At 34.2% G+C, this 16,917-nt stretch overlaps 1 protein-coding gene across 3 annotated transcripts in view; it reads left to right on the forward strand.

Moving 5' to 3' along the window:
- Window positions 1-14,518, forward strand: part of LOC126886435 (paxillin) — a 312,639-nt gene extending 298,121 nt beyond the window's left edge. For all 3 annotated transcript variants that reach the window (XM_050653373.1, XM_050653372.1, XM_050653375.1), the window contains one exon: window positions 3,058-14,518. In XM_050653373.1, the coding sequence (XP_050509330.1) occupies window positions 3,058-3,324 (267 nt within the window). In that variant the 3' untranslated portion in view covers window positions 3,325-14,518. The remainder of the gene's footprint in view (window positions 1-3,057) is intronic.
- Window positions 14,519-16,917: the final 2,399 nt, after the last annotated feature.

Below are 16,917 nucleotides of genomic sequence, written 5' to 3' on the forward strand. Positions count from 1 at the left end.
GATGGGTTGGTCGAATAAGAAATGAAAAAATAGTTTTATATCTAATGAAAAAAGCACAGAAATAATGAAAACAATAAAAATTCGAAAGTTGCTAATATTTCGGCAGTGTGATGAGAGATCCAGAGAGGTATGACTTGTACACCTCATAATACAGGGCAAGATCGCCGGAAGAAGAGGCCCAGACTGAAGAAGAACATCCTAGCTCCGAAATCTCCGGGAGTGGTATACATATACCACCGCTAATATATTTAGAGCAACCGTAAACAAAGTTATTATTGCCAAAATGATCACACCAACGTTCGATAAATCGGACAGGGTACTGAAAGAATGATATTTCTTTAGTGCAAGTTGGGTTGGAGACCAGTCTTTTGTGTTCTGTTCTGTCGACTGAAATATTCTTATGGTATTTCTTTTCGTTAGCATCTGTAGACGTCTTATTTTGGGTCGATCATGTATCTTAATTAACTCGTGGTTTATTACTCCTCTACATTATTTCTCCACCATCTTTATAACTCAGAGATTTTTCGTAGTATTTTCCTCTCAAGTTTCCATATTTCTTTCCTCCCTCTGGTTAATGATCTATGCTTCTGACTACACTAGACAAATTCATTTGCTTTCAATAGAGGGTTTACTAATGATCCCACTTTTGTGCTACACTTCATTAGCCTTTTATCTATTTCTCTTTCTTCATTTGCACTATTTTGTTGCTTACTTACTTTACTTTTTTGTGTCTGGATCCGACTACAGTTTTTCTGACCAATATCGGGCTACGTCTACACCCTTTGTATTTGCGAGCCATAAATTATCGAGGATGCACTGTGATAAGCAAAGTCTGCATACTCTCAGGTGCTCCACGTTCTGTATTTCCCCACATTCACAAAGTGCGCCGTTATCTGTCTTGATGCCCCATTTAATGTGGTTCTGTTTTACAGGGGTAACACCTGTGCGTATGCGGTTGAATGTCCGCCAGGTTCTCCAGTCCAGGTTTATTCCATTAGGTCGTTCTGGATGTAGGGGGAACAGTTCGAGTGGTTCGACGCTGGCATTTCTCATAAACCTTTTCCTTGATTTAAGTCGGCTGATTCCTGGCGGTTCGTCAAACCCGTATAATTGGTGCCTTTCATCGAAAGTTTGCCTGAACTTCTCCACATATTGTGAGGCGCATCTACGGTCTTCTGGTGATGCGAATCCAGCTGCTCGGTACAGTAGGGGTAGAGGGATAGGCTTCATACAACCGGTAATTATTCTACATGTTTCATTTAACGCCGTGGTGACTTGTTGGGCGTGTCTAGATCTACCCCTGACGGTACAAGCATATTCCTCTGTTGAGAAACATAAGGCCTCAGCTGTTGAATTTAACACCTGGGGGTTTGCACCCCACTTGCTCCCTACAAGTTTCCGGAGAAGGTTGTTTCTCGTAGCAACCTTTTGTCTTGTGCTCTGACAGTGGAATTTATACGTTAGTGACCGGTCTAGTATCCCTCCCAAGATATTTGGGCCGATCAGTATGTTCCAAACGTTGTCCCTCCCAAGAAACATTCAGTTTTACATGCGCCAGATGGTTGTTGAGATGGAATGCACATACTTGGGTTTTAGTAGGGTTTGGCTTTAATGAGTTTTGGTTGTAGTAAGTTGACATCATGTTTAAAGTCTCTTCCATTGTGGACTCTACTTGTGTGATTGTTTTCCCCTTTACGGCGATACCAAGGTCGTCAGCGTAAACAAAACGCTCAGTCTGAGGTGCATTGGTTGGTCGTTGGTGTAGATGTTAAATAGGGACGGCGCCAGAACGCTTCCTTGAGGTAGGCCATTTTTTGGGTTCTCCATCTGCTCTTCTTTCCATTTAGCACAACGTAGAAGCGTCTATTACATAACAGTGATCTAAATGATATTTACCAGGTCATGGTCAAACACACTGTTATAGATCTTAGCAAGGTTCTGTGGTTTATCGTATCATAGGCCGCTGTGAGGTCTATCAAGGCCACTCACACTATCTCCTTCTTCTCAAATCCCTCCTCTATGTACTCTGTTAGGTTCAGCACTTGGCCTGTGCATGATTTACCTGGTCTGAAGCCTGCTTGTTGTGGGATTAGTTTTGCATCTAATGTTTCCTGGATGCGGTTCAAAATGATATTCCTAGATTTTTTTACTGATATTCCTAGATACTGGAACTTCGCTATGTATTCAAATCAAAGTTATATTTCTCCCATTATTTCTCACTATTATCGATTTATTTTCTTCTGAATGAACCGTTCTCTCAGAAACAACGCTTGAAGCGACCGGCGATGTTGAATGTGTTACGCACGCGAAATCAATTTTATAAATAAAATTTGTTTCCACATAACGTAAAAATTCGGTAATCTTTTGATCAAAGTGTCCTATCAGCAAAAATCGAAAAATGTATTTTAAAAGTGAAAGTGCATCTTTCGTTTGCAATTTTTGTATTTTGCCGCAAATGAAGTCAGGTTCTATAAAGCTGTTAAATAAATAAAGGTTTTGTCAATGGTAATGCAATTTATAAATTTTATTGATCTCATAAGAATCGTACAAAATGACAAAAATCGCGCTACGTTTATTTATTTAACAGCTTTATAGAAACTGACCTCATTTGCGGCAAAATGCAAAATGGCATACGAAATCTGCAATCCTTACCTTTAAAACGCATTTTGATTTTTTCGAATTGTTGTTTATGAGATAGTGAACGATATTTCCTAGCTTTTCCTTCGAAGATTGTGAATATTTTGTTTACTCTTTTTCTTGATCGTGTTAGATATACCATATCCTCTGAGAAACCTATGCATCATTCTCTGTTGTTTAAAATCCTGCCGTTAGTCTGGACATTAGATCTAATTTTTTTCTAATACTACGTTAAATAGCACTGTTAAAAATATTTTCAGGCAAAAACAGAGTTAGTTTTTATGCAATTACTGATTATTTTATTTCGTCATATTACATAGTCCGTGTTATGGAGTAATAAGCTTGTTTAAAATGAAACAATATCATGAGTAATTCTAAATTTTTCTGTAATACAATTTTAATACGTTTTTTATGTTTTAGGATTGCAGACAACCATTTATTGGAGGATCTTTCTTCGACCATGAAGGTCAACCTTACTGCGAAACTCACTACCATCTTAAAAGAGGTTCTCTTTGTGCAGGATGCCATAAACCCATTTCTGGTCGCTGCGTTACAGCTATGTTTAGGAAGTTCCATCCTGAACACTTCGTGTGTGCTTTCTGTTTAAAGCAACTGAACAAAGGCACATTCAAAGAGCAGAACGATAAGCCTTATTGCCATACTTGCTTTGAAAAGTTGTTCGGCTAAAGATGTGATTTGCAAAGGTGTACTAAGAGAAATGGTATCAATATTTGGCAGTATACTAGTTTCAATATTGTCTAAGTTTAAAAGTGGAATAAGGGTGCAATAAGATTATTATTGGTATCTAGTATACATAACAGAATGCTTTCTATATATATTTATACGTTTAAAGTTACTAATTTCGTAAATAAGTGTAATAAAAGTTACTAAAACAACGTTAATTATTTTTTACGACCCCAAGTGTAGTAATAATAATCAGTTATGGAAATAATACAAGATACAGAAGAACTTTTTGTAGTGCCTAAGTGCTACAATAAAGAAATTATTTGATGTGCATTTAGATACTTACATCAAAATATTCCAAAAACTCCAAAAATTTGGTTATAATTTTCTACGGTATTAATTATTTACGTTGGAGGATAAGAAAGAGCTTGATTCTACAAATTGTTTCGAATTATTGGGAGTTGAATCGTACCAATAATTCGGCATAGTAGAGCCTTGTGACCGTTTTGCTCTTCTCCAGGTAATCGGTGTAGATCACACTTGTGAATCCCAGGAAACGGTGGCGATCACCTTTCTAGACTTTCACCTTTTTCGAAGTATGTCCGCCTGCTGAAATTCACTGGTGTGTACTAGTTGATCCTTCTTTCGTAAACGCCCATAAAGTCCTTCGGATTGCGCTTAAACAGAATCAAACATTGTCTGAAGTGTTTGGGTTGAGCAAACGCGGCACCCATCATGCCGAAGGCTTCCTCATGCCCAAAATTTAATGCAGGATATGATCGATCTTTTGAGATGTCCACTGTTTCAGGTATTTCGAGCACCTTCACTCGGCTGTCTGCCAATACGAAATCTTGGATTTTTGTCACGTTAACCTCCGTGGTAGCCGTTTTTAGGGCACATGGGCGTGTTCCATCAAGGATTGAGAGCATGAATCCATAATAAAATAACCAGCAAACAATTGTAATGATTTGGGCACGCACAGTGGATGCGAGGCGAAAGATGACCAAAGAGAATATTAGAAACTAAAAGACTAAAGAATCGAAAGAGAGAGAGAGAGAGAGAGAGAGAGAGAGAGAGAGAGAGAGAGAAAGAGGGAAACCAAGAAAAAAAAATGGATAAATGACCTAAAAGCGGGTAAAGCAAAGGGATGAACTACACAAAAATAAAACTGATATCGAGAAATAAGAAAGAATGAAAAAAGAGTATACACATCAATACAACAAAAAATCCTACACTCTAGGAGGTAAAAGGAGTTAAGAGAAGGAGAAAAAACTGCCGTTGTCTAGTTTTTTTCCTAAAACATCAAAACTAATCATTGTTAAAAATTAATTTCTCTTGGTTTACTCAGTATATGTATGTATATATTGTTATGCTCTGTATTTCTCTCTTTTATGAGATTGATGAACAAGTTCTTAATTTAATGAATTACTCAATTATTTTAATTACTGCTTATGTAAAACAAAATCAAATTTAAATTAAATTTTTTAATAAAATTTATTCTCAAGGCTATTTTATTGTTGATGCTTTACCTTTGGTTTGTGGCTTCTGGTATCTCTAGTTGCTTACTCATTCAGGACAAAACAGGGAAATTAAACACACTCAATTTCATATAAATGTTAAAAAATATTATTTATTTATCCAATATACCATAAACATAGGATTTAAAAAATATGCTAAAATCTAAATTTGTTGCAACTATTTCTCATCTACTAAATTAAGCTTTAATTCTGATATCTCCTCTGTTTTAACAAAAAAGAAATTATTTAAAACGTTATTTATTCTTACAAAATTTAATAAATTTTACTTTTACTTTTTGAATTGATTACTTATTTCTTCTTTAAAATTTGGACTGACTAATTATGTTATATAACTGTTTAGTACAGAAATTAAGCAAATATGGTGTGGATATAAACAAACTCTCTCGTTTCACAAATGATTTGACTAACCTTTTTGTTTCTTCTCTACTTCTTTTCGCGGATTGCATCGTCCTCGATTCTCCCACACGTACTCTTAGGATGTTGCGAAAGGTCCCTCTCGTCCAAACTGCTTCACAAACAAACAAACAGGACTCGCTCGAATTCTCGACTCAGTTTTCTCTCTGCTCGATATCTTGTGCAAATAGATACCAATCGGCTACTCGTTCTAGACAGAAACAGGAATCTTCCTCGGACACAGGAAAATTAACTTCTCAAACCGATTTCGTTTCAACTTGATTCTGCTCGCAAAGGCCAATTTCACCACTTTACACTGACTTCTCACTTTTCAAAAACTGGACTGCTGTCTCCAGATATTTTTTACACAGTGCCTATTTTTTCTCTCGTCAAAATCAGACTCAACACTCTTATCCCTTCCATCCATCATTTTCCATCAATCACAAAACATCCTTTCTACCCACTACCCATATTATCATTTCTCAAGAACCAATTTAATTTGTATACAACTTTCCATTTTGTTAAATTTTCGGAGACATCAAATTACTTTCGTTGTTTCAAAATGCTAAACAAAAAGCCTTACATTCTAAACTCAATAAATTTGTTTATCGCTTAACCTTCTTCGAATGTTTTATAAAATGTCTTATTGTCCATTGCAAAGCGAAATAAACGGTATTGTCTAATCTGACCGCACCATTGTTTAAGTTCGTTCAAAAACCCATTAAGAAAACCACCTTCTTAACGATTTCACTTTTCCGCGAAAACACTGATTACCAACTAAATTATCCTATTACAATTTTTGGTCATATACAGGGCGATGAAAATCTATAATATCGTGGTATCTGATATAAATTTATTTACTAAATTTTCCCAAAAAAAATTATACAACAATATATATTATAGCCTCATGTTTGGAATTTATTTAGCAATTTAATTTTCTTAATTTACAAACCATTTTGATGATTTCTCACATCCATACTTCTATAATGTATTTACATTTAAAAACAGTTATCTCAACTAAATATTACAGTGACGTGAAATGTTATAATTAGCTATTAAAATGTAAACATGTGTATGTTTTATTAACGATGCGGTTGAGTTATTAAATGCACTTTTAGGTGGAATTTATCGTTTAGTTTTACAGGAAAGTATTTGGCTTCTCCTCAAACTGTTCAAAAAGAAACGATCTAATTTTAAAATCAGCTTTTATCTTAGCAATAAATTTATGTTATACGAATAATATAATTATTATTATTAAACGAATATTAAATAAATGGATGAAGTTATAGCTTCTTCTTCTTCTTTAGGTGCCGTGTCTGTGTTCAGACGTTGGCCGTCATCATGTTTACAATTTCCTGAAACCTCTCTCTATCGGCTGCTGCTCGAAATAATTCTTTTACTGTGCAGCCTCACCATTGTCTAATATTACGCAGCCATGAAAGTTTCTTTCGACCAATCCATCTCTTTCCCTCCACTTTTCCTTGTATTATAAGGCGAAGCAGATGATATTTAGGTCCTCGAATTATATGGCCGAAGTATTCTGTTTTTCTCCTCTTTATGATGCTTATGAGCAGACGTTCTGAATTCATCATTTGAAGAACATCTTCATTGGAAGTGTGCGAAACCCACAATATCTGTAGGATTCGTCGATAGCACCACAATTCGAATGCTTCTAACTTGTTAAGCATTGTGGTTTTTAACGTCCATGTCTCACAACTACAGTCGGAAAAATGAAAGAATACCCATGAACGATCACATCAATCACTTATTTTGTATTTGCTATCTTTTTCTATAACAAACGTTTGTTATTTATAGAAAAAGATAGCAAATACAAAATAAGTGATTGATGTGATCGTTCATTTTTCCGACTGTATACAACATACAACCATACAATATCCATATAATAGGATATACCACACATAACATTCCAGGACCTTCTTTCGAATATTCATCGACAGGTTGTGTTACATAAAACTGGTTTCCAGGTCATAAAAGTCTTCCGTGATATTTCGATCCTAGTTCCCATATAGCACACAACGTCCGATGTACGTCCATATAACGTACATTTAAAGTCCAAACGTCCATGGACCAAAACTGGACGTACTATGTACGTACATTACTGGACGTCCATTGGACGTTTGATTTCAACGTACATTGGACATCCATTTGTGGTCCATGGATATTTTACACAAAACGCGACTATTATATTAAGTCCCAATACAAACTAAATGAGAATCTTCTTGACAACGTTGTCGCTCTTCGCGCTATCGGTCGTGAAAGGTAGTATATCAGGTACTTTTAGGGGATTACCGATGTTAATTGTTGTGGAATACTGAAGGATGGTTTATTTATGATAATTCACAGAATGGCAAACGCGCTTGTAATATACAACAACGGTACTGACTCTAAAAATAGTTTGGAACAGAAACAGAACAGAGATTAAACCTCTTTTAATGTGCATGCTTCCTAGGGCGTCATTATCTGAATCTCGTCTTTATGAAAATACATCCTGTGATATATTTGTGTTTTCTGTTTATCGTGCAAGTGCAGTCGTGCATTAATGAAGTTCCTAGTTCCTATAATAAAGTATATATTATAATGAAGTTATAGTAAAGAGAAATAAAAAAGGTCTTTTGTGTAATATTTTTAAGTATAAGTTTAGTATTATAAGGAACTATTTCCTATAAAGGCTTTTTGCTATGTATTCACAAAATTATGGATACTAGATTGCTTTCTGAAAAGTGCCCTACAAATGTCCATAATACGTACATTGAATGTACATAAGGTGTACACTGAAAGCTCCAATACAACGTACAATGTACGTTTGTAGCGGACGTTCTATGGACGTCCAATTTTGTGAACTCTGGACATTCGTTGGACGTCCATCGGATGTCCATTGTACCTTAGCGGGACGTCCATTGGACGTTCCAATGTACACAGATGTACGTCCATTGGATGTCCATAAAACGTACTTGTGCTATCTGGGGTGTGGAAATATCTAGCGGCAGGCATCTGTGGCAAGAAACAAAACAGAAAGAATAAATATATGAACACTGAAAGCAAAGTCTGTAGTTTTAAGACATGTGTTAGACTCGACTAAGATACGCAGCTGAGACAAAGGTTGAGACAACAAAGATCAAACAAATAATGAGAACAACAGAGATGAATACCCTAAGATCCATAAGAGGTATAACACTCAGAGATAGGATACGAAACGAAGACACATTGAGAGAGTGTTCAAGACGTAGTGAGATGGACAAGAGCACGACGACGCATGTGGAAAGACCACGTAGATCGGATGGGCCCTTAGCGTATGGCAAAATGGGCAAATACAGAGAAGCCCAACACCAAGCGACCTATTAGGAAGATCTAAAAAACGATGGTACGAGAGCTGGATCCCCGGATCGCAGCAGAAACTGTAACAGAAGAAACAGGACATAGTTCTATTAAAAGAAAATGAAGGCGAATATAATGAAGTCTTTTCATGAGCGACGAGTTAATTGCTATTTTGAATGGGATTGGTCTGGATGGACGGAAAATTCGAATAATAGCTGATTTGTACTAGAATCATGCGGCTGACAGAAGTAAAGGTGAGACATCAAATTTTTATTATGAGATGAGTTCAATAGGAATGTGTGCGCTCTCTGCTTTTGTTTAATTTATACACAGAAAAGATTAGCAACAAAAACTGAACCAAAACTTACTTTTACTAAAAGAAAGTAAAAACGGTGTTTGTTTTATGTTTACGTATTTCGTTAATCAAGATATCAAGACTTTGTCTCGTACCTAATCATCATCATCATTGGCGTTATAGCCCTATATAGAACGCCAGCCTTCTTAAGTCTACTTCGCCACGCATCCCTATCCATTGCCAACTGTTGCCAGTTTGCTATACCTATTTTTATAGCATCTTTATCTACACCATCCTTACATATAAGTTTTGATCTACTTTCGTCTACTTCCCATCGGCTGTAACATGATGATTCTTCTATGAGGGTTGTTCTACTACGATCTTGTCAGATGTCATGCTCATCTTAGTTTTCATATTTGTTTGAGAGATAACATGTCCTACCACCAGATATTTGTTTGTGTTTTTGGTATATCTCATACTTTGTTTCGTAAAGAAATTATTTTTTTGGGAGTATTAAATTGATTTGACATGAAATAAACTTAATTTTATATCAAATAAAAGTAATAGAAATAAAAAACGAGAAAAACGTAAAGACGGAAAAGAAATAAGCGAGACCATAGAAAAATTCTACACCACACTATACTTGGTAAAACACAACCGCAACAATGAATGAACTATAAACACCGGATCAGAAGAAATACCGGCGCTGAAATCGATTGACATGACCCGAAATCGACTAAAAACTAATAAATATCCGGGAGAGGATAAAATTATGGTTGAAATGTTGAAAATTGGTGGCAGAAAAATGGAACAGGGATTTTTCTTCTTCTTACATTAGGCCTCTTGGCCCGTTCTTAACCGATTTTGAGCTTATATTCCTAGATCTGATGGTGACTGCCAGCTCTCTCGCCACCTTTTAAAGGGCCTTCCTATTGGTCTCTTGCCTGTTGGCTTCGAATCCCTGGCCATACGGGCTATTCTCTCACTGTCCATTCTCGTCACATACTGATTCCACTCTCGTCTTCTCTGTCTTTCCCACCCTATCTTGTATGTTACACAGATCTCTTATTCTGTCATTCGGTATTCTGTCTCACAGTGTTTTCCCAGTTATTGACCTCAATGTTCTCAGTATTCTCTTGGTTTCTGCTGTGTCACATCTTGTTTCTATCGCGTACGTCATGATCGGTCTTACACAGACATGACAGGCATATATGCGTACTTTCCCTTTCAGCCTCATATCTTTGTTTCTCCAGATGGAATCCCTCAGGCATCCTCACACGTAATTGGCTTTATTTGCTTGCTTTCGGACGCTCTCTTTAACATCTACATAACTATATATTTCGACTCCCAGATATTCGAATCTCGAGGCTTGTTCAATTGGTTCGTTGTTAATTACCAATTTGCATCTTATGGGTTCTTTTGACACTACCAGGGATTTTTTCTTAGCTGTTGATATTTTCATGTTGTAGTTCTTCGCCACTGTATTGAAAGTTTGTGCCATTCGCTGTAGATTATCCTAACTTAAGATTGCGTTGTCAGCATAACAGAAGATTTTTATTTGTTTTTCTGCCATCTTATATCGTTTTTCAGTACCTTTAATGTTTTCTATGATTTTGTCCATTACTAAATTAAAAAGCAATGGGCTCAAGCTATCCTCTTGTCTGATTCCCGAGTTGATTTCTACTTCCGATGTCAGTTCATTCTCGACTTTTATTCTGATTTGTTCTTCGTATTAATGTCTTTAATTATCCTTATCATCTTGTTGGGCTGATTTTTCTCCTTTAGCAATCTTAGCACATCTTCCAATCTTACACAATCGAAGGCCTTAGTCAGATATACAGGGTGTTTGGTAAAGAATGGACCATAGCTTAACCTCAGGTTCCTGAGGTTAAAATACGCCGATTTAAGCTAACTTACCTTAGTACAAAGTTTATAATAACCGAGATACAGGTTTTCAAAGTTAAACTTTTTTTTTATTTATTATTGAATATTGCCTGACAGGTATGAGATAACAACATGAAATTTGGTATGTGGGGGTTTTTTGGGTCAAGAAAACTAAATTCCCTACCAAAAATTATGTATTGCCCAGAGGGCGCTACATACGCCTTTCAGCGCTCATTTATTACGTTCAATTTTTTTATCCCTCGCTCTGTATAATTTTGACATTAAAATTTTTATTCTCCTATTAGTTTTACTTAAAAAGGTATACTTCTTTCATCTCCCTAAACTCGACCGTTTTCGAGATAAACGCATTTTAAATCTGCGATACACCATCATTTTTAGCATAATTTCATTTTAGTTACACCCGAAAAATAACTTAAAACCATAAAATTATCCAAAAATGTATCGCAAATTTCTTCAAATGGAATTTACGATGCAATGACATAAATTTGAGAACTGGCACAATTATTATGGATTTAAGTTATTTTTCGGGTGGAACTACATACAATGATATGCTAAAAATGATGGTGTATCGCAGATTTAAAATGCGTTTATCTCGGAAACGGTTGAGTTTAGGGAGATGAAAAAAGTATACCTTTTTTAAGTAAAATTAATAGGAAAATAAAAATTTTAATGCCAAAATTATACAGAGTGAGGGATAAAAAAATTGAACGTAATAAATGAGTGCTGAAAGGCGTATGTGGCGCCCTCTGGGCAATACATCATTTTTGGTAGGGAATTTAGTTTTCTTGACCCAAAAAACCCCCACATACCAAATTTCATGTTGTTATCTCATACCTGTCAGGAAATATTCAATAATAAATAAAAAAAAAGTTTAACTTTGACACCCTGTATCTCGGTTATTATAAACTTTGTACTAAGGTAAGTTAACTTAAATCGGCCTATTTTGACCTCAGGAACCTGAGGTTAAGCTATGGCCCATTCTTTACCAAACACCCTGTATAAAGCACATAAATGCAGGTTTATTATATTCCAGTGCTTTTTCAGCAATTTGTCTGGCTATGAATATGGCGTCTATTGTGGACCTATTTTTCCGAAAACCTTGATCCTCGGAACAGGAATTAAATATTTTATTTAATAAAGTAATCTATGAACGAAAGGTTCCTCAAGACTGGTGCGATTTCGAAGTCATTCTACTATTCAAGAAAGGAGTCAAAGCGAAAATCAAGAATTACCGCCCAATATCCTTACTATCACATATGTATAAATTGCTAACCAAAATTATAATCAACCACCTACAAGTTCAAATAAGCTCGACTTCTACGAACCTATCGGATTCAGAAAACATTTTAGTACCATAGACCACTTGCAAACCGAATGAATACTGGTAGAAAAGTGAACCAAGTATGACGTTACAATTCATATAGTGTTTGTGGATTTTCAAAAAGCATTCGACTGCATCGAATTATGGGCTCTTCTCGAATCTCTAGAAAATGCACGAAAGCGCATAAATTCAAGAAACACTAAAAAATAGCGTAAAAATGAATTCTAGAAAGCATAAAAATGAATTCCATAAAACTACAACGGAAAGTGAGAGAATGATAAACCATTTGAGATTTGCAGATGACTTAGTTTTAATAGCAGAAAATATCCATACGCTAAAATATCCAATATGCTACAGCAATTAAATGAAGTTTCCGGAGAGATGGGCTTAAAAATAAACTATGATACTTACAGTAAAACAAAAATAATGAGCCAGGACCAGACAAATAAAACAATGTAAAACTATACAATAAAAAATATTGAACATCATGTATACCTGGGCCATGTCATCAAACTGGGAAAACCATAACAAGATGCTGAAATTAAAAGAACCCAACTGGCTTTCGGTAAACTAACAAACTATACTGCTAAAAACTAGAAAAAACGCAAAGGTCAATGTGATGAATCATGCTTGGAATATGACAGAGACAAAATCAAAAACACCGAGATAAGACGTATAACGAAGATCAGGGATATCGTGAAAGAAATTTAAAAAATGAAATGGCGCTGTGCCAGTCATGGCCGCCGAGAGGGATAAGCGGGCCCCAGTAAAAAGTGACGGGCGGGCCCGGTAAATAATGACGGGCGGGCCTCCGGCAAAAATGGCCCCCGGCAAAAAGTGAAGAGCAAGCAAAATTGTTTAATTTTTGTAGAAATAAAATTATTAATATAATAAACATTTCAAATATAAATTTTATTAAATTTTGATTATATTAAAATAGTGATAATATTTATAATACAGGTGCTTTTCGAATTTTCTGATTGGTAAAAAGTCTCTAATTTTCGAAAAATCGCATGATTTTGCCAAATCATTCTCAATTCACAAACTTGATAGGCAGCTAACCGATCCTGTTTCAATGTAGCTATCATTACCTCTTAGCATTTTTTATGCGAAAAAGAAAACTAAAGGATCTTTCTGCTTCTGTGATTGTCATCGGTAATGTGCAAAATATTCTTAACGCAATAACGATTCGAATTTGAGATGTTTAATTTTATTAAGCAAATCGTTTGGAGAAAGTTGAGATTCACCAATATTATCCTTGTATATCGTTCTCAAATGAAAAATTTCATCTATCAATTCTTCACTGATGTCTTCTTTGTAAAACTCACGCAATACATATATTATCAATTTTTTCTTAATACTGTCGTCATCTTTATCTCGGAATATCCATAAAATATTAAATAGCGAATGAATTTTATTTTCCGCAATAAATCTTCTGGTTAAATTGCTTATTATATGACAATATTAAAAAATATTTATCAGCGAAATATTGCGTCGGGCTCAAAATTTTCAGTCTCATCACTGCTAGGCTCAGGCAAATCATAAAAAAATCTCACAGGATTTTTGCGCCGTTGTTCTTTATTTGATGTAAATTCTGGATTTATTACATAATTCCTGGTAACTAATTTAGATTCTTCAACATAGATTTTTCTGATTTTTTGTAAATATTCTAGAAACCCTGATATATTTTTAATCTCCATATCCATACCATAGTTTTATCTGACTGCACTATAGTATTTGACTCCTGTGATTTATTGCTGTTAAAATGTTAAACAAAATCGATTAAAGGTCATAATATTAAGTATAGCCGAGTATTATCTAATTAAACGCATTATGGACATAAAGTGAAGAGCAAAAAACGGGAAAAATTACGTCTTTGTTCTGGTCGACGCCGGGCCCCGGTAAAATGTACCGGCCTCTCGGCGGCCCTGGTGCCAGTCACAATATGAATATAACAAATGGACACGGAGAATCCTATATTGGAGACCAAGGAGGACACAAGAAGCATGGAAAGTCCTCAAATGGGATAAGAATAAGGGTAGATATCGTAACAGTAGTGGCAGACAAACATTGGATTAGACTGGCGGAAGAAGACGATATTTTGATTTTAATGTTTGCTAATAGCAAGTGTTTATATTCTTTTTTGTTTATTTTGTACTCGTTCATGAACAGGTCACCACAGTTTTCAAGTTATATCATTTACAACGTGGGATACCATTTCTCTTAATCGCTCGAACATCAATATAAATTTTGTTATAACTGTGTCCATAATTAACATGCCATAATGTTCTAAATTCTTTGCGATATTAAATGTGCATAAAAACAAACATGCCATATTATGTTATTTGTGTATATTAAAAGAAATTAACCATTGTGTATCTAATACGTCAATAAATGCTTCTAAAATGATCAGTGTTTTTAGTTATATTAAAATGTAATTGTAAAATTAAAAAAGTAAACCTAGCATATACAGGGTGAGTCACCACTAACGGGACGGAAGATTACAGCGAAATGATAAAAGATTTAAATTTTTTTTTAATTAATAGTGTGTAAGTTGATAAAAGCTACATTTTAAAATTATTTTGAAATATACAGGGTGTCCCAATAAATGGCGGCGTATCAAAGTTATATTTATTCTTATGGAACACCCTATATTTTTTGCATTTTTTAATTGTCCGCAATAATAAGGTATAGTTTTATAAGGCTTCCCAATACCTATGTACAGAGTGTTCTGAGTTATGTTGACTTTTCTTAAAATGTAGAGTTTTAAAAAAAGACGTATTCTAAAGTTATTTATGAAATTATAAAAAAAATTACTTTTACATCTAAATAGTTAGATATTGGTTGAATGTATTCCATGATTGATTATTACACATTTATTTACAGGGTGTTCAAAATTTACAGTTCCATTATTGGATTATTCAATGTGTCGTATGACGCTTATTTTAAATAGAACACCATGCATATTAGTAAATAATTATACTAAACAAATTTACCTCTTTCGAATGGTATATGGATGTCCTATACCTTGGTCTTATAGTTTTTGCGTAATTTACAATTATTTAAATTCTTAAACTGTAAATCGATTTTAAAACAAAAGATGTAGTTAATTAATGTTATCGTATCGCATTGTCATTTTATAACAGTACGGTCTGATAATTCTTATAATTAATGTATTCCATAATTGATTATTATCCATTTATTTACAGGGTGTTCAAAATTTACAGTTTCATTATTGGATTATTCAATGTGTTATATGATGCTTATTTTAAATAGAACACCGTATGGCATATATTAGTAAATTATTATACTAAACACAGGTTCCTCTGTCGAATGGTGTATGAATGTTCTATAACTAGGAGTCATAGTTTTTTGCGTAATTTACAATTTTCTTAAACGGTAAATCGATTTTAAAAATATTTATTTTAGAGTCATTCTCGATTTTTAAACCCATGATCTTGGCATAGTTGGTACAAACGAGTGTAGTTGTAAATAAAAATGTATACTTTGTTGCTGACTTGAAAAATAAATGTTTTCGTTATTGAAAATAATTAAATACATAACGAACCAAAGAATTTTATTAAAACAAATACATAAATAATACAAAATGAACCACAACTTACTATAAGTAAAAAATTATCAGTTATGTAATAGATGTTCAAAATGTTTGCTTTCTTGTGCAATACAACAAGCAATTTTATCTTCAAATGATTTGCTTACATTATTTAACATAGGTGATGTTATAGACGCAAAAGCGTTCGAAATTCTTAATTTCATATCATCTGGAGTAGTAGCAAGTGTAGCATATACAAAATTTTTAATAGAACCCCATTTAAAAAATCCATCTTTGTCAATCCTGGTGACCTGGGTGGCTTTCGTAGATAGCGTGATTGTTCATTTTTAGGAACAATTAAATTTGAATATTATACACGGATGTTTATATTTTTGATAATTACCAGACCATACCACAGTATCATACTGTCATAAAATGACAATGTCATACAGTGACATTAATTAACTACCTACATATTTTGTTTTAAAATCGATTTACAGATTAAGAATTTAAATAATTGCAAATTACGCAAAAACTATGAGACCTAGGTATAGGACATCCACACACCATTCGAAAGAGGTAAATCTGTTTAGTATAATTATTTATTAATATACATGGTGTTCCATTTAAAATAAGCATAATGTGACACATTGAATAATCCAATAATGAAACTGTACATTTTGAACACTGTAAATAAATGCCTAATAATCAATAATAGAATACATCCAACCAGTATCCAGCTATTTAAATGTAAAAGTAATTTTTTTATAGTTTCTTATATAACTTGAAAACAAGCCTTTTTTTAAAACTTTAAATTTTAAGAAAAGTCAACATAACTCAGAACACTTTGTATATCGGTATAGGGAAGCCTTGTAAAACTATACCTTATTTTTTAAGGACAATTAAAAAATGCAATAAAATAGAGGGTGTTCCATAAGAAAAAATATAACTTTGATACGTCGCCATTTATTGGGACACCCTGTATATTTCAAAATAATTTTAAATTGTAGCTTTTATCAATTTACAACTTTTTCATTTAAAATTTTTACAAATCTTTTACCATTTTGCTGTAATCTTCCGTCCCGTTAGTGGTGACTCACCCTGTATACCTTGGAGATTATTCGCTCCGTGCATTCTGACACCTAGTCCCCTGACATTTTTGGCGACCACAATTTGAAGTTAACATATGAGAAATGCATATTGTGAATTGGCAAATTATTAATAATTGGTTTTTTAACGATACTTTTCCAATTTG

The sequence above is a fragment of the Diabrotica virgifera genome, chromosome 6 (genome assembly GCF_917563875.1).
Source record: "Diabrotica virgifera virgifera chromosome 6, PGI_DIABVI_V3a".
In the NCBI taxonomy this organism is placed as follows: domain Eukaryota; kingdom Metazoa; phylum Arthropoda; class Insecta; order Coleoptera; family Chrysomelidae; genus Diabrotica; species Diabrotica virgifera.